Here is an 18,034-nt window from a genome sequence, read left to right as displayed (position 1 = left end):
ACAAACATAGCTCCTCTCCCTTATTTCCTATTTCTCATTAATTCTAGCTTTTCAAAAATCAATTCTGATGCTACAACTCTGAAAAACTTTGATTCCTGATCTCAGCACCAACCCCCCTTATCACTGAGATTTCTGCAGCTCTGTCCCATTTCTCACATTAAATCATTTGCCAACAACCATTGATTCTCTCTCTATAAGATGTCTTGGAACTGTCTGCTTCCTCTGCGCTCACCCTAGTTTAAGCCCTCTTGTTCAGACAATTGTATTCTCTGGTTTCTGCAATTTCTGGTCTCCCTTTATTCAGTCTTTTCTTTATGTGGCCATGGAGGACACTTATTCTCTCTGGTCTTCAGTTCTACTCCAAACCCACATAAAATAAGGGCAAGGGGTTTTCAGTGGCATCAAACTGAAGTAGAAATGGATCCGACATATTGATTTGGAAAAACCACAAACTAATGTCATCTATTTTGCATTGTATTTATATATTTTTTTGCAAGGCAAATGGGGTTAAGTGGCTTGCCCAAGGCCACATGGCTAAGTAATTATTAAGTGTCTGAGACCAGATTTGAACCCAGGCACTCCTGACTCCAGGGCTGGTGCTTTATCCACTGCACCATCTAGCGGCCCCTTACTTATATTTATTTTGCTAACTTTTTCATTTCCATTTTAATCTGGTTCAGGCCCACTCCAGAGTTCTGAGGCATGGGTCGAGGACTGGATATCTTTGGTCTAGAGATCTCAAAGATTGCCATACATTCTAATCCTATGACCCTATGATGTCTCCGCAATTTGTCAGGTGCCTGTGATATCTCATACAGCCCTAAAAGGAAAGAGTCCTGAATGTCAGAGCTTTGAGTCTTCATTAAAAATAGTCCTACCCCCATCTCCAAATAACATTATGCCACATATACCAAAGGTTCAAAGGAAGTTCTCAAGCATGGTAGGATCCAGGAGGGGGAAAAACCCCAATTCATTGAAAGTGGGAGCCTCTGTTTTCCTTTCTCTCTCTCTCTCTCTCTCTCTCTCTCTCTCTCTCTCTCTCTCTCTCTCTCTCTCTCTCTTCACAGCCAGAATTTCATGAACAACAAAAATGACCCTTTTTCCCCTTGTTAAATATGTTTGGGGGCAAAATATTTCTAGTGAAGTGCCATAGAGCTCTGTCTTTCATGTTGCTCTTGACCTTGAAAGATGTTACATGTGAGAACAGAAGAGATGTACAAGGATGGTATCCTTAGCACCAGGTATCCTTACTTTATTATCCAATGAAGGCAAGATCCGTTTCTTCAAACCAAGCTCCTGGTCCTCCTTTGGCATCTCCCGGGGAAAGAAGAAATAAGGGAGAGCGGTCAAGGTCACAGCCCCAGCAGAGACCAAGAATCCCAGCCACCAGGCACCCACCCAGCGTGGGTCCTTTGGAGTTAGGGAGATGCCTCCTGTAAAAGAAACCAGAGCACCTGAGTCCTTGAGGATGCAGTGTTGAAGGCAGAGGGAATCTATCTAGAGTCAGAGGAATTGGATTTGAAGCCTCATTCTCATTTACATAAATCATGTCATTCCTTTTCTCAGGCCTGATTTTTCTCCCCTGAAAATAATGAAGTAGGACTAAACAAATCCAGTCCTTTCCAATTCTTGATCCTCTAATCCTATGAATACTTCCCTGCTTGGGTCATATCTGATGTTGAGCTGACTGTGCGACCTTGGGCAAATACTCTCAGATTAGGGTTCGATTTCCTCTTTTTAAATTTAGTAATGTACTTCCCCTGCTGCAGAGTGGCAGGGCTGGGAGTTGGGGGTGGGATAGTTAATGAGAGAAAATTTGTGTGGCAAGAGCCCTAGACCAGCAGCCAGGAGATATATTAAAGGATCAACTTCACTCTGACTAGTTCTATATCCTTGGACAACCCCCCCCCCCCCCAGATCTGTGTGACTTCATCTTATATGACAGGCTTAGATTATGAGCTTTCAGATCATTTTCACTTTAACTTTCTGTGCTCTGAGATCTTTGGGCCTACCATCTTGTCTCTGCCACCAACTTAGCTATCTGATCTTGGGCAAATCACTTAACCTCTCTATGCCTCACTTTCTTCATCTGTATACTGAGGGAATTGGCCTAGATATCCACTGATGTTCCCGTCTAGCTTTAAATCTTTGATTAGCTGATGTTCTATGTTCCATGCTTCCTCTCATCTCCTGCATTCTGTGTTCTAGTCTTCCTTTCTAGTTCTGACTTTCTCTATTCCAAAGTCCCTCTCAGCTTTGAAAAATTTAAAGTATTATATAATATAATAATAATGCTTTTGTCTTTCATTCTTGAAGAAGATCATGACATCAGGAAGGTGATACCATGACAAGCGCATGGATTGGATTCTGTGCTAAGTCACCTGCCTCACGTCCTCCTCCAGAGCCATCTGGGTCCAGTGGTCGGATATGAATCAGGATGACTGGAGATGGCCCCGGATTCGAGGCAATCAGATTAAGTGACTTCCCTAGGATCACACAGCTAATAAGTGACAAGTGTCTGAGGCTGGATTCAAACTCCAGTCCTCCTGACTCCGTCAGTGCTCTATCTATTGAGCCACCCAATGCCCTCCAAAGTATTATATAAAGCATTACATATTTTTATATAAATCATTATATAAATATTAACTGCTTCTTCTTATTTTTCTTCTTGTTCTTATTATTTCTAATGGTCCCTGTCAACTTGGACCTTTTAAATTCTACTGTTGTTGTCATTTAGTCTTCTTTGATCCTTGTGACTCCATTTGGGGTTTTCTCAGCAGATATTGGAATGCTTTGCTATTTTCTTCTCTAGTTCATTTTACAGGTGAGGAAACCAAGGCAAAAAAGATTAAATGACATGTCCAGGTTCATTCAGCTAGTAGCTGTCTGAGGCCAGATTTAAACTCAGATCTTTCTGACACTGGGCCCTGTGCTCCATCCACTGTTCCATTTAGCTGCCCCAAAAAGTATCCTAGAAAAGTCTAGGTTTTGTGGAAATATAATTAGTGGGATTGCATATGTGTAATTTATATCTAGATTGTTTCACTGTCTTGGGAGTGGGAGAGGAAACAGGGAAGGAGGGAGAAATATATGGAACTTAAAATATCATAAAATCTAATCTTGAAAACTATCTTTACATGTAAATGGAAAAAATACTAAGTGGGGTTGGTGGAAAGAAGTATCTATATTCTATTATAGAAAGGGAAAATTTTGAAATGGAGAGACAGGAATGACAAATGACCAGGGCAGGCCTGTTTGATGATTTCCAGAGGTACATAACAACTGGCCTGGAGAAGATATATAGTAGTGAGACAGGCCTATGGTTGTCCAGGCACCATCCTTCAGAGCTCTGTGATAAAAGTAGACCAAATGATAAATTTTTGATTCTCCTCAATTATAATTTTTTCCTGCAGAAGGCAAATGGAGCAGTGAGGGGAAGTGCTATTCTTAACCTGAGTCTGACCAACAAGGAGGAAGTGGCTGCTGAGGTAGAAATTAGAGGGAACCCTGGGAGACAGTGACCACTCCATCCTGGAGACAGATAAAGAGGGGGAAGTGTGGCAAATCCCAAAGCACAGCCTAAAGTTTTGGGGAGGAGATTTAATTGAAGACAGGTAGGCTCAGAAGCCATGGTTTAATGGCTTATAGAGGAAGTTGGTTTCTGAAGGATAAGGAATGTCTCAGAAGTAAAATTTAAAGCAAAAATTATATTAATGCAAAACAAAGGCAGATGTGAATGTATAGAAAAGTGGTGGAGAGGCAGCGGGACAGGGCCTTGGCTTTGGAGTCAAGAAGGTTTGAGTTGGAATCCCTGCTCTGCTTCTTACTGGTGGTGTGACCTTGGGCAAGTAATTTGAGCTCTCTGAGCAGCCAATGCTCATTTATAAAAGATGAAGGGGCTGGAATTGATAATCACTAAAGTTTCTCCAAGCTCCAAAACCCATGACCCACTTAGGTTTTTAAAAGTCATTTGGAGAAGATGTAAGTAAATAAGTAACCCAAGGATGAATAGAAAAAGGGCATAGTTCTAGAAGAAGCTGGCTAGGCATGTAAGCAACCAGAAGGATCCTGGGCTTGGGATAAGGCCAACGACCACAAAAAGAACTATTAAAACTATTCTGGAGGCAATAAACCTCTAGGGGAACATCACAAGACACTGTCCTTGGCTCTGTTCTGTTCAGCATTTTTATCAACGATTTGGATGAATGCAGAGATAGCATTGGAGCCGGGATAAAGCTGGGAAGGATAAATGATATATTAAATGACAATCGGTATCTTGGACATCCTGAACTGCTTGGAACAGTGGTTGGGCTCATCAAATTCTTTTTATGTGGAATAAAGATTTTTTGAATTGGATTTGGACCCTGAAGACTCAGTTTTGAGGTCCAGTTCTGCTGCTTTTTAGCTTCTAGATCTTGGACAAATCAGTCTTTCTGAGACTCAGTTTCCTCATCTATAAAATGGAGGTAACCTACCTAATTGTACTGTTATGAAACAAGTGCTTTATAAACTTTAAAACACTTAATATATATTTTTGTGTTTTTTTAGTACTGAATTCAATGATGATGTAATAGTGATAAAAGTAAAATTCAAAGTTTGGGTTACAAAGTGGAGAAGGGAATGGCTAGACAGAAAGCAGGTCCTACAATCAAGGATTTGGGGCTTTTGGAAGCTTTGCAATTTCAGTATGAGTTCATTGTAATAAAAGACAAGCATTCAAAGAAGGTAAATCCATTTTAGGTTACATTAACACAAGCATGGGAATTGGAAAGAGAGAGAGGATAATCTTGCTGTTCTCTTCCCTGGTGAGAACACACCTGGAGAATTTTATTCAGTTCTGAGTATCCTATTTTAGGAAGGGCATTGAGACACCTGTGTGAATTTAAGAATGGTACCCAGGATAATGAGAAGAGTACATGCCTTACAGAAGTCCATTAAAGGAATGAGGAATATAGGTGGCACAGTAAATAGAGTTGGACTTGAAGTCAGGAAGACTTGAATTCAGATCCGACCTCAGACACTTAATAGCTATGTGATTCTGGTCAAGTCACTTTACCCTGTCTGTCTCAGTTTCCTCATATGTAAAACGAGCTAGAGAAGGAAAAGGCAAACCACTACAGGAACTTTGGAATCATGACTGAAACAACTGAATAGTACACAAGACTTTGGGGGAAAATAAGAGGTATTCAATTCAGTTCAAAAAGCGTCATCACATGGAAGAGGGATTAGCCTAAAAGCCAAATCAATCAATTAAGACATATCAATTAAGTGCCTACTATATGCCAGGGCTTATGTTAGGTGCTGTTGATACGAAAGTGAGACTCTTTTCTTTTAAGGAGTTTACATTCTTAGAGCAAAGGGTGAAAGTTGCAAAGAGGAAAGTTTGGAGTCGATATAAGAAAGTTCTCATAATTCTATGATTCAAAGATCCTTTCAAGCTCTGATGTTCATTCTTTGATAGCATCAAAGAGAATTGGAATTGGAAGGGATCTCGGATGACATCTAGTTCCACCCACTGTTCAGATTCCTTAAGAAGTGATTATCATCCAGTCTTAGCTTTAAGACTTCCAGTATGAAGGAACCTACTGTTCTCTGGGAGAAACCTTTTCAGCTATCATGGAATAGCTTTTGAAGAGTGTTGGAGATCCTGAGTTCAAATTTTGCCTCGTTTATCCCCTGTGGGAATTTCCTCATCTGGAAAATGAAGCTGTTTAACAAGATGGCCCCTAAAGTCCCTTCCTTCTCTAGAATGCAAGTCTTTGAAAGTCTTTTACTGAACTGAAACCTGTTTCTCTGTAATTTTCTTCCTATTATTCTTAGATCTTGGACAAATCAGTCTTTCTGAGACTCAGTTTCCTCATCTATAAAATTACTTGCCCTTGGGGCCAAGCAGAACAATCCTAATCTCTCCAAGAAATCTTTCAAATACTTGAAGATAGTGATCACTTTCCTCCTAAGTCTTCTCTTGTCTAAATAAAATACCACCAGTTTCTTCAACTGATGCTCATATGGCAAAGTTTCCACTCCCCTTTCTAGCCTGATCACCCTTCTCTGAGCTCATGCCAACTTGTCTCTGTCTTTCCTCTCTTGTGGTATCAGAACTGAACACAGTATCCCTGGGGGTGTCTGGCACAGGCAGAGGACAGGGAGCTCCATTTCAATTTAGAAGATATAATCTTGTGGAAACCTTCCTACCATACCACATGGAGGCTTCAGGAATCTTCTATAACATACAAGGCATCTGGAATGAATTTGGCAAGACGATTTCAGAGATGAGGAAACTAAAGCCTAGAAATAGAAGGTAAATTATCTGTCCAAGCTCATACAACTAGGAGATAGATGCCAAATTCAGAGCTCTTTCTACTCCTGATTTCTTTTTTTTATAGGTATCATTATTCTGGATCTCTCAGTATGGGATCCAGAAGAACTTGGCTTGTAACAATTCATGTCTTTATAAAGAATTTGTTGCTGTTCAGTCATGTTTGACTCTTCATGACCTCATGAAGGATTTACAGTCAGCAGGGAAAATCATTGCTATCCATGGGAAGAACCTGGGACATGATAAAAAGTACAAATTGTCTTTTTTGTTCAGTCATTTCCAACTCTTTGTGACCCCAGTTGGGGGTTTTCTTAGCAAAAACACTGGAGTGGTTTGCATTTCCTGCTCCAGCTTATTTTACAGGTGAGGAAACTGAGGCAAACAAGATTAAGGTACTTGCCCAGGGTCACACAGCTAAAGTGCATGAGGCCAGATTTGAATTTAGGTCTCCCTGATCATAGGTCCAGCACTTTATCCACTGTACCATTGAGCCATCTTAAAGGAGTAAATTTAGGTACCATTAACATAAACACGGAGTTCAGAAAGAAATAACAGGGGGCGGCTAGGCAGCGCAGTGGATAGAGCACTGGCCCTGGAGTCAGGAGTACCGGAGTTCAAATCCGGCCTCAGATACTTAATAATTACCTAGCTGTGTGGTCCTGGGCAAGCCACTTAACTCCATTGCCTTGCAAAAATCTTAAAAAAAAAAAAAAGAAAAAGAAAAAACTGCATCTTTGACCCAGCAATAGCTCTGTATTCCAATGATAACAGAAAGAGATAACAGTACTATTTTATAGATCAGGGAAAAAGAAAAGTTTAGAGATATGATAAAGGTCATAGAGTGGCAGAGTCACCTATTCAGCTCAGCTCTTCTTAAAGCAAATCTTATAAGCTGAATACCTATTTTGTTAAGATAGACCAATATTGACTAACACATAGATGTATTAAGCAGAAACCTTTCACATAGTACAGCAGAAAAAGCTCTGAATTTGGAGTTAGAAGCCCTGGGTTCAAGTCCTGAATCCACCATTCCGCTGATTAGGCTTCAGGTCTCTTAAACTCTCTGAGCCTCAATTTTCCTATCTGCAAAATGAGATGCTGTCTGAAGTTCCTTCCAGTTCCAGTTGTCTATGATTCTTTATTGATGTCTTATATCCTTCTCCTGGTATATTATTTCTAAATTTATATATTCACCTTTCCTTTGTAAATAAGATCCCTAGGATGTGGTAAGGGAAGGGCGGTTGGTGCCAGGCATTGATATTCTATTGCAGTGATAAAAGGAGCAGAAGGGGGAAATGAATTCAGGGAGCAAGGGGATCTGGGAAGGGAGTAAGGCTTCAGAGATCAACAATGGGTCAAATTGTAAAGGGCTGTTGGACCAGGGGATAGGGAAAACTAGAATCCTCTGGAAGCTGACAAAGTTCACCAAAGCTTGAAGCCCAGGGCTGGAAACTGTGTATACTGTCTTGCCTTTTCAGCCCTTCTGAGAATTTCCTAGTAATTGGAGGTCTCCAAAAGCAGAATGGGCAGAAGGTTATATGATCTTCCCCTCTATTCCCTATTCTCCCAGCAAGGCTAGATGACCACTTCTCAGGGGAATTGTTTTTTTAAATGTTTTCAAATTTATTCCGATAAAATTTATGTCAGATAAAAATAAACAGAGGGAAATGCCAGTTGCTGACTCCTGTTCCAACTCAACCTCACTGTCAACCAATAAAAAAGCTTCCTCATCAATGTTAGTCCTCCATGGTGTGTTCAGGGAGGGACTGGATTAGGTGATCTCTAACTTTCAGTCCAGGGATTCAGTTTGAATCCTCTTTCTAGTTTTATCACTGTTCTAAATGATGCAGAGAGATAGAGGGCTTAATATTTTTTTTATCAATATCTTTTATTTTTTAAATCACCTAAACTTCCACTTACAATCCATTCCAAGAGCCTTGGGAATAGCAATTTTTTCCAGTCCAGCACCCTCAACCATTATCCTGGGAAGCAAAAACTATGGAGATGCAGCCTGGCAACCATGCTTGCAAGGGTAGCTGTAGTCTCTGAAGACTTAGAAAGGAAAATTCTTGCCACCAAAGTCCTTGGTGCTGTCAGATGGTTCCACATCAGAAAATGAAGTGTTTTATCAGTGGAATTGATATTAAAGAAGATGCATTACCATCTGCTTTGCCTCTGTACCTTAAGGACTTTTCCATCGCATTTGCCTCTGAAACTATCCATATATATATTATCTCCCCAATTAGAGCACCAGCTCCTTGAGAGTACAGATCACCCCATTTTTCTTACATATTTTCTATATGTGCTTTGCCATAGTAAATGCTTAATAAATATTTCATTCATTCATTAATTTGTTTGTTTATTTGTTCATTCATTCATTTATTCCTTTTCCCCTCTCAGAGAGCAATCTCTTAAAACAAAAAATTTTTAAAAAGGAATTGAGAAAGAAATCAACAATAACAGTCAGTGCATCAAAGAATAAAATATGATAACATAGTCAACTTTCTACACCCAAAGTCCTTCCTCCTTGAAGATGAGATGGAGTATGTGCCTTCTCATAAGAGACATTAGTTCAAACAAGGCAACAAGTTGGGAAGGTATTTCATGGGGAAGGTGGCTCACTCCTCAAGCAATCATCCTCTATAGGTAATGGCTTATCCTAGCTAGACTAGCAAATCTCTTCCTCCTATGAGTGTCTATGACTTTCAGATTCAATCCACAAAATCCAGTGCTTTATTCTATTGTCTTACTGTGACTTAGAGCCCAAGGTAGAAAGCTTCATAGGATTTAGAACAGGACAGGTTTTAGAGACCAGTAATCCCAACATGTCAAAAATGGGAAAACAGGTCCAGGGAGGGAAATGATTAGTCCTAGCTTATATAGGTAGTAAGTAGAAGAGCCAAAATTCAAAACCACTTCCTCTACCTCTAAATCCAGTCTTTTTTTCAATCAATACTACATTGTCTCCCTTGGAAAGAGGGAAAGAAAGTTAGATAGGAATTAGAAAAGAATGAGGGTGAACCAGATAATAAAAGAATGACATTGACAAAGACACTTATTGATTGGTAATGAGCCTGGTTTTATAAAATGACCCAACAAATTTGAGCTAGAGAAGCAAAATGGTCAAAATGACAAGTAATTGTTCTAGTTTGCCAAGTCATTTTTCTGGGCCAGGAGATCTTTGTGGTGAGGGGCTTCCAGGCTAGAGAATGTCATGAGTATAAGAAACCTTAGTTAAAGAATAAACTATAAAGATTATATGTCAGCTCATCTAGGGGTTGGCAACTTAGAATAAGGCCTTCACATCTTACTCTGTCACTTAGTAGCTATGTGACCTTCAACCATATCCTTTCCTTTGAACCTCTTTTTACATATATAAATTGGGGGTCATGTTGGAGGGCTTCTGGGGTTCCCTTCATCTCTAATCTATGATCTTATGATCAGAAGACTCTGGATCTGATTTGCATGAATCAGCAAAACCAATCAATGTGTGTATGAATACAAATATATATACACACATATATATTTATATGTAAATATCTAAAATCTGACATTATAGTCTATGGACCTTCCCCTCAAATCTGTAGAGGAGTTAGAAGAGGTATCTTTTCATAAGAGATAATCATAAGAGTTTAAATGATACTTATGGCAGTAGTAGACTAAAGAGCTGTGTGGTTATGTGCATGCATATGCAACATGAACATAGCATACATGTGTACATGTTTTATTGCATGTCTATATTGCATATGAATACACATTTATATACATACATGCATGTGTATATGGTTTATGTATGTAATTACTATACTTCAATCTATCATACATAGGAGATGAGGAATCCATAAGTGCATGCATATGTACACACATGTAATATGTGTAAATAGATAGACATACATTTATGAAATTTATATAATTTATGTATATACATACACACACATATGTATATACAGAGAAGGCATTGGGTTCAGAGTCAGTAGACCTGAGTTTAAGTCCCACCTCTGCTCCTTGGATCAGAAGCTCTTCAAGAGCAGGGACTTTTTTTTATTGTTTTCTTTGTATCTTCTTTGCCCAGCCCACCTTCCTGTGATACATAGTAAGCATCAATAAATAAATTGTTGATAAACTGATTTCTACGTGCAACTGTGGGAACTTAGTTCAATAGTTCCCCACCTCCCACCTTTTCCTTCCTAGGACTCATTTGTTTTCTGTAAAAGAAAGGGTCTAGACAAATTCATAAACATGGCCCTTTCCCAGACCTAAGTCCTATGTAATCAATGAATCTTAGGAACCACCCTATCAGTTTTCTCATCTGTTAAACGGCAATAATATCAACTCGCTCCCTTAAAAGATTGTTGTGTAGAAAGTGCTTTGAAAATTTCAAGTGATAGAGAAATAGGAGTCATTGTCTCTGATCACAAATTTTTTCCCTTGAAGGGAAAACACAAATAAATCTTGAAAATATTTATCAAAATATGTATGTACAATGCTAACCTGACTGTTAACCACTGACGGGAAGGGGGTGGGAAGGGAGGGTGGAAGGAAATTTTGCAACTTAAAAATATGCATGTGCATATGAATGAAAATAAATAAATAAAATTAATAAAAATTAAAAGAAAGAAAAGAAAATATGAGTTGTGGTCCAGAGTGGGGGTGGATAGTGGAGTCAGAGTAAAGTGTACTTGAGGGAAGACATTGCTTCAATAATATACCTTTGCAATTTTCAGCCAGAAGCTAACATTGTGCCTTTGACATAGTGGGCATTTTCTGAAGTGAGCAGATACAATCCAGGTCCTATTGTGGCAGCTGCAGCAGAAGCAGGAAGGAAGGAAGGAAGGTGATTAGGGATGGGGGTAGTAGGTCTAAATCCAGAGAGTATAGCAATTAATAGGGCTAGGATAGTCATACATAGAAATTTAAAATTAAAGTTTAGAAAGAGATTAAGCAAGGTTGAGTGATTTGGCCTTAAAGGTGTTGAGGAAAGGACAATACCAAGGTGAAGATGACATGTACTGGGGCTTGTATTGGGGTCGGATGGAAGTGAGGGTTTTGAGAACAATAAAAGAATTACACCAGTAACTAGGAAACTAGGTACAATGTGAAAAAGGAAAAAAGGAGAGATCCAGGAAGGGATCCCAAAGGTAATGTGAAGAAAGAGAAAGATGGAAACTCAGGGAAGACTTCTTAGAAATGAGGACATCTGAGTGGGGCCTTGATGTGAGCCAGCACTTCTGGCAGGAAGAATTGAGGAGAGGCTACATTCCAAGCCTAGGGGACCATTTGCATAAATGGGAGTGAGGAAGGGGCAAGGCTTGATTAGGGAATGTAGAGTAGAGTGATTTTCCAGAAACAGAATACAAGAAGGAGAATAATGTGAAATCAGTCCAAGGCCGGAGAGGACTGATGATGAAGCAAGTTTCCCACCTCCGGACAGAGAGATAGGGGATGGTCTCAGGGCACAGAATAGGACATACATTTTTAGAGCTAGACAATGGGGGAATTTGTTTGGCTTGATTATGTATATTTGTTATAAGGATTTCTTTTTCTTTTTTTCCTCTCAAAATGAAAGGGATAGGTAGGAGAAAAAGAAAATAAATACTTGGTCATTGAAAAAAGAAAGTTTTGTAAAAAATTAAGCCAGAAGGGAAGGCTGCATCTTCCATTGCACCTTCTTTTCTCTTAGATTCCTCATAAATCCTTGGGAAGGTGGGGTCCTAGGGTGATTTCCCAGAAGCAAAGATTCCCTAAAGTGCTAAACTTCTGGTTTTAGGAGGCTATCACCACAGGCCAGAGACTGGTCTGCGTGGCTCAAAAACTGAGTGAGGCTTCCTTGTTACAGCTCTGTTCTCTCCTCACTGCTCCTCCCCAGTCCCTTTCCTGACTCCAGGAGACCAGGCCTGATGCCTTTTGACATCCCTTTCCCTTTTTGAAAGATCCAGAGTCATCTTCCTGAGGCTTTAGCTCCTTCTTTGAACTTAATGAATAATATCAGCAGGACCTTTTTTTCCTGCATTGTTTTAAGATGTACAAACCACTATTTCTGCAAGCCTTGCCATTGCCAGAGGGTCAGTCCTTCCTTCCTTCCCCTTCCCCAACTGAAAGCAGTCTGTCCCTCAAATTTTCTTAAATCCATCAACAAGCATTTATTATGCACCTACTATATGTAAGGCAGAGAACTAGGTATTGGAGATACAAGTACAAAAAATGAAACTTCAGGACAAGGGTGACAAGGATTATATTTCCTTTTGTTTTCCCTCATGGTACCCTAGGAGAAGGCTGAGCCTTCCTTCAGAATAGACAAAATCAACTGGATGCTTCAATCAAGTCAGCTACAATACCACATCAATCTTCTTTCACGTTGTCTCGGGATCTCTGGGATTCTCACTTTCTCCTTTATTTTCCCCTGTCCTTCATTTCTAGTGGGTAGAAGGAGGTTGAGGAAGGGGAGAATTAGGGAAAGGGAACTCACCTTCAGGCATCCGATCAATATCCACATAAAACCTCAGCATGAGGCCTCCAAGCCCATAGGCCATCCCTGGTCCAATAAGAGTAGCAGCAAACAGGATCCCTGTTCATGATATAGAATCTTTGGTCAGAGTGTAGCCCAGGACAAAGCTCTCACACTACTTCTCATTCTCCCAAAGCTTCAAGGAATCTCTGAATTGGAAGAAATCTCAGCTAATCCTTGTTCTAGCTTGTACCCAAACAGAAATTCCTTCTATAAATGTCCTTAATGAGGAACCATTCATTCTCTGTTAGAAGACTTCTAATAATGAGGAATTCACAATTTCCTGAGACAATCTATTCTATCTTAAGATAGTCCAATTCTTAAATCCAAGTCAAGCAGCCCCAAATACTCTTCCAAATTTTCTACTAAGTCCTTTCTTTTGTAACAATTTTTTTTTATTATTTCCAATGAAGAAATCCCCCCTCCCACTTTCCTCACTGGAAAATAATAAAACAGGAAAAATAAAATTCTTATAACAAATATATTCAGTTAGGCAAAAGAAATTCTTACATTAGCCAAATTTCTTACTCTGAACCTTGAGTCCATCACCTTAATGTCAGGAGGTAGGATCAAGTCACTTCTTTCCAATGATTCAGTATCAGAACATGCTCCTACCACCTACAAAAAGGCTTTCCTCCATATTCATTGTCTAGACAAGAAAAAAAAGCTCTTAAATGCTCTCTTTGCTCTATGATCAAAGATTATCCTTTAACCAGTGGTAAAGCAAATTAAAACCCTAATTTTGAACCTAGTCCTAATCTCAATCCAAACACAATCACAAACCCTATCCTTGTTCCAATCTTCACTCTAACCCTAATCTCAACCTAAAGCCAAATCCTAAAATTTACCTCCAACCTTAGTCCCAATTCCTACTCAACCTCAATGTTGTATATAAATATCAACAAACTGGCATTTATCTTATACTTTAAGGTTTGCAATGCACTTTGCAATTATTAATTTATTTCATCCTCAACAACTCTGGGAATATTATCTAAATTTTAGGATGAAATTGAGGCAGGCAGAAGTTAAGTGACTTGCCCAGGGCCACATAGAATTTTTGTCTCAGAATTTTTACTCAGTTCCTTTGCTACTCCATGTCTAGTCACCTACACACTGTACAACCTAGCTGCCTCTCCAAATGAAAACCCAATTTTAACACCTAACTTTAATCCAAATACCACTTCAGTCATTCCTAAGAACCACCATGAACCCAATTCTAACATTAATATCCCCCTTTAACCCTAAATTTAACCCTTAATTCCAATTGTCTCTGTTAACCCTAATCTCCACTCTAAACCAACCAAGTGAAAATTGAACTGAAACCCTAGCTTCAGTCTAAATCCCTTAAGCCAGCCACAATCCTAAATGCACCTCTGATTCTACCTCCAAATCTACACCCTATCTGAATATTGTATCATAATCATAATCCAGTTTTAACAAGTATAATTTTTTAAGTTTTTTTTGCAAGGCAATTGGGTTAAGTGACTTGCCCAAGGCCACACAGCTAGGTAATTATTGTCTGAGGTCGGATTTGAACTCAAGTACTCCTGACTCCAGGGCCAATGCTCTTTTCACTATGCCACTTAGCTGCCCCTAACAAATATAATTTAAAACTCACCCTCACCCTTACCATTAATCCCAATGCTTATTCTGTTTTTTTTTTTCTTTCTTTCTTTCCAAGGTAATGGAGCTAAGTGACTTGGCCAAGGTTACACAGCTAGGTAACTATTATCTGAGGCGGGATTTGAACTCTGGTCCTCCTGACTCCAGAGCCTCTATCCACTGTGCCACCTAGCTGCCCCTCCAATGCTTATTCTAACACAAATCTCAAACACAATCTTATTTGCAAATCTCCCACTAGCTCTCATTAGTTAATTTTTTCTCTCAGCTTCTTGGGGTCCATATTAAGGGTACCATGTTTGACTCTTACCTAAGTAGAGTGGAGAGTTGCTAGGGTGAGCAAAGTCATCGATGTAGGAGATACCAAAGGGTTGGATGGGCACAGCACCCACACCAAGCAGGGTCTGTGCCAGAAACATGAGCCCTACCACCACAATCTGCGGGGCCTCTGAGTGAAGGGCACAGCTACTATTACCAGTTGTTGCACCCGAGGCAGAGGTCAGGGCCAGTGTTGGGGGTGAGGACTGCAAGCATAAGGAAGAAGCAGAGTCCTGAGGTAGGTCTGTGGAAACAGGTGCAACAGGTAAATGGGCATGTAGGGAAAATAAGCATCAGAATCAATCATATTCAACTCATTCAATACCCATCTTCTTCACTTACTCTAGGTCAGTCCCTCTTTTCTATTTAAGATTATCTGTATTCTGGGCTCTGCCCCACTTCATTCCCACCTTTCTCATACAGAGAGGACAGAAAACTGACCTAAATGGAAGGAGCATTGAATCTGGGGTCGTATCTCACTTTTACTATTACTGCTTTTGAGATCTTGGGCAAATTAGCTCCCCTCTCTGAGTCTTAAAATGAGGGAACTGGAATCAGATCAGGATTTCTTTACCTAGGGGCCATGAACTTGCTTTTTTTTTTTTCTTTTTGCAAGGCAACGGGGTTAAGTGGCTTGCCCAAGGCGCCACACAGCTAGGTAATTATTAAGTGTCTGAGACCGGATTTGACATGAACTTGCTTTTAAAAATATTTTAACAACTACCTTAATATAATTGATCATCTTTGTAAATCCCATGATTTTTATTTTATACATTTAAAAGCATTCTCCATTATGGAGAATAATTGAAGCTTCCCCAGATTGGAAAAAAAAAGGTTAAGAACTTCTAAACTAGATGGTCCCTAAGGTCCCTCCAAATCTGATCAAGTCAATCACCAACTTTCTACATATCCCTGTGTTTCAAATTTTTCCTCTATCAAGAGATGGAACTTGACCCTAGACAGTGTCTGAGGTCCATTCTAGACTTTAATAATTTCTAAACTATTGAATGAAATTGCCTTTCCCTTCTTGAGTTCAAATTTATACCCTTTACCTTCATTTTGGGCTTTATTTATAGTTTATTTCAGGACACATCCTCTTTGTGTAATAAAAATACACCTTCAATGAAGACAGTCAATAATATTTGTTCACCTCATGTAAGCTGCAAATATTTGGCAAACTAATTTTGTAAGACTCTTGTTAACACACACACAAACACACATATTGTGTATATTTGAATATTTATATGGATGCTCCATCTTTCTATCTAAAATTAGGTCTTTCATTTCATGGAGACTGTGTTTGTAATATATGTATTAAATTTCAATTATTGAACTTGGATTCCAATCCTAGCCCTGTTATTATTTGTGTATGACCTTGCTTTATCTCCTGAGGATTTAGTTTTCTCCTCTAAAAATTGTGGATTTGGATTAAATGATCTCTAAGGCTGCTTCCAGCTCTGAAATTCTATAGCCTCTGTTTTAAGATATCTCCCAGTTCTGATATACTATGTGATATTCCAGCTATAATATTCTATGTTCTATGCCCTTGCCAGGATGCCTGTGGAATAGTGAAAAGGACTATTATCCCAATTCTGACTTTGCTACTCACTTCCCTGTGACTTTAGATGATCCCTTATGTGGGTTCAAATTTCTTTGGGCTGGGAAAGTATTAGACAATTCTGGTCCTTCCCAGCACTGACCTTCTATGTTCTAGGGTCTTTCTGGTTCTACAATCATAGTTATATTTCTCTTCACCTTGAAGAATCATCACCTTTCCAAGACTCTGCCCTCTTCTCATCTCTTTCTATATTGTTTCATTTAATTCTCTTATCAGTTCCCATGGAATCAATTATATCTCTCTGCAGATTATTCTCAGTTCCACATGTCTAGCCCTAACCTCTATCCTGACTCCCAGGCTTCATCTCCAGGGTCTATTTGGATAGCTCAAAATGGCTATCAGGCAAACTTCTTATACTCTCTATGTACAAAACTGAACTTAATATCTCTTCCCCCCAAACTGCCCTTGTTCCTAACTTCATTATTAGCCTTGAGGGTCCAACCATTTTCACAGACACGCAGCTTCACAACCTAAGCATCATTTTTAATTTTTCACTCTCTCATCCCTCTATATCCAATCAGGTGTCAAAACTCTATCCATTCTACCTGGGAAACATCTTTTGTAAACACTTCCTTTTCTCCTCTGACACTGTCATCTGAGGCAGGTCCTCATCACTTCACACCTGGACTATTACAGTAAGCCTTCTAGTTGGACTTCCTGAATCAACTCTAGAATCAGCTCTCAGATTGATCTTCCTTAAGCTCAAGGCTGACCATATCACATGCCCTATTCAATAGACTCCAGTGGTTCTTTATTACCTCCAGGTTAAAATAAAAATATCTCCAGACCCTTCATAACCTGGCCCCTTTCTCCCACATTTTTAGTACAGTGACAATCTCTTTGTTTTTCCTTGAACAATACCTCCCAACTCTGGGCATTTTCATTGACTATTTTTCATTCCCAGAATACTCTCCCTCCTCAGCTTCACTAACTTTCTTCAAGTTTCAGCCAAAGTCTCATCTTCTGCAAAAAATTTTTTCTTAGTCTTTTTTAATATTAGCACCTTCCCTCTGATTTTGCTTCCCATTTTTACCTATACACATCTGGCATATACATAACTGTTGCATTTTATTTCTGCCATTTCTGATCCCTCCTTAAGAATGATCATTTATTTATTTATCCAATTATTTATTTACTTATTCACCCACTTATTCTTGCATCTATCCCTCTATCTATCCATCTATCTAATCATTATTTTTCTGTCTGTATCCACCCATCTACCATCCTTCATCTATCTACCTAGCTATCTATATCTATCAATCTATCTTTCTGCCTATCTTTGATGTTTTTTGTATCCTCAGCACTTAGCACGAAATCTGACTTGTTGACTTTGACTTTCTTTACAATTTATTTGGAGCTAAAGTCTAAGAATTGGCACAATGGCCTTTTATTGAGAATATCCAAACCATCCAAACTTTCTCAGTTTTCCTTTCCTAAATCTCAAAACTCATTCTTTTATCTGAGCTCCAGTCCCAAAGGATGAAATGTCATTCCTCCACTCTGGTTCCATTAGATCTGAAGACTTGTGTGACTTTGGATAAGGCATTTGTCCTTGAAGCTCAGTTTTTTCATGTGAAAAAAAATAACAGAAGAGATTGGACTAGATGTCCCTTCTAAGTTTTAAATTTTTAAAAATTATTTAAATTTTTGATCT

General features: G+C 39.1%; 1 protein-coding gene across 3 annotated transcripts in view; it reads right to left on the bottom strand.

The window, feature by feature from the left end:
* SLCO2B1 (solute carrier organic anion transporter family member 2B1) overlaps positions 1 to 18,034 on the bottom strand; it is a 93,334-nt gene that overhangs the window by 40,274 nt on the left and 35,026 nt on the right. For all 3 annotated transcript variants that reach the window (XM_074216877.1, XM_074216880.1, XM_074216879.1), the window contains 3 exons: positions 14,755 to 15,006; positions 12,786 to 12,884; positions 1,252 to 1,433 (listed from right to left, as the gene is read on the bottom strand). In XM_074216877.1, coding sequence (XP_074072978.1) covers positions 1,252 to 1,433; positions 12,786 to 12,884; positions 14,755 to 15,006 — 533 coding nt within the window. The remainder of the gene's footprint in view (positions 1 to 1,251; positions 1,434 to 12,785; positions 12,885 to 14,754; positions 15,007 to 18,034) is intronic.

The sequence above is a fragment of the Macrotis lagotis genome, chromosome 1 (genome assembly GCF_037893015.1).
Source record: "Macrotis lagotis isolate mMagLag1 chromosome 1, bilby.v1.9.chrom.fasta, whole genome shotgun sequence".
Lineage (NCBI taxonomy): Eukaryota > Metazoa > Chordata > Mammalia > Peramelemorphia > Peramelidae > Macrotis > Macrotis lagotis.
Note: the sequence above shows the minus strand (reverse complement) of the source record. Positions and strands in the feature narration are given on the sequence as shown.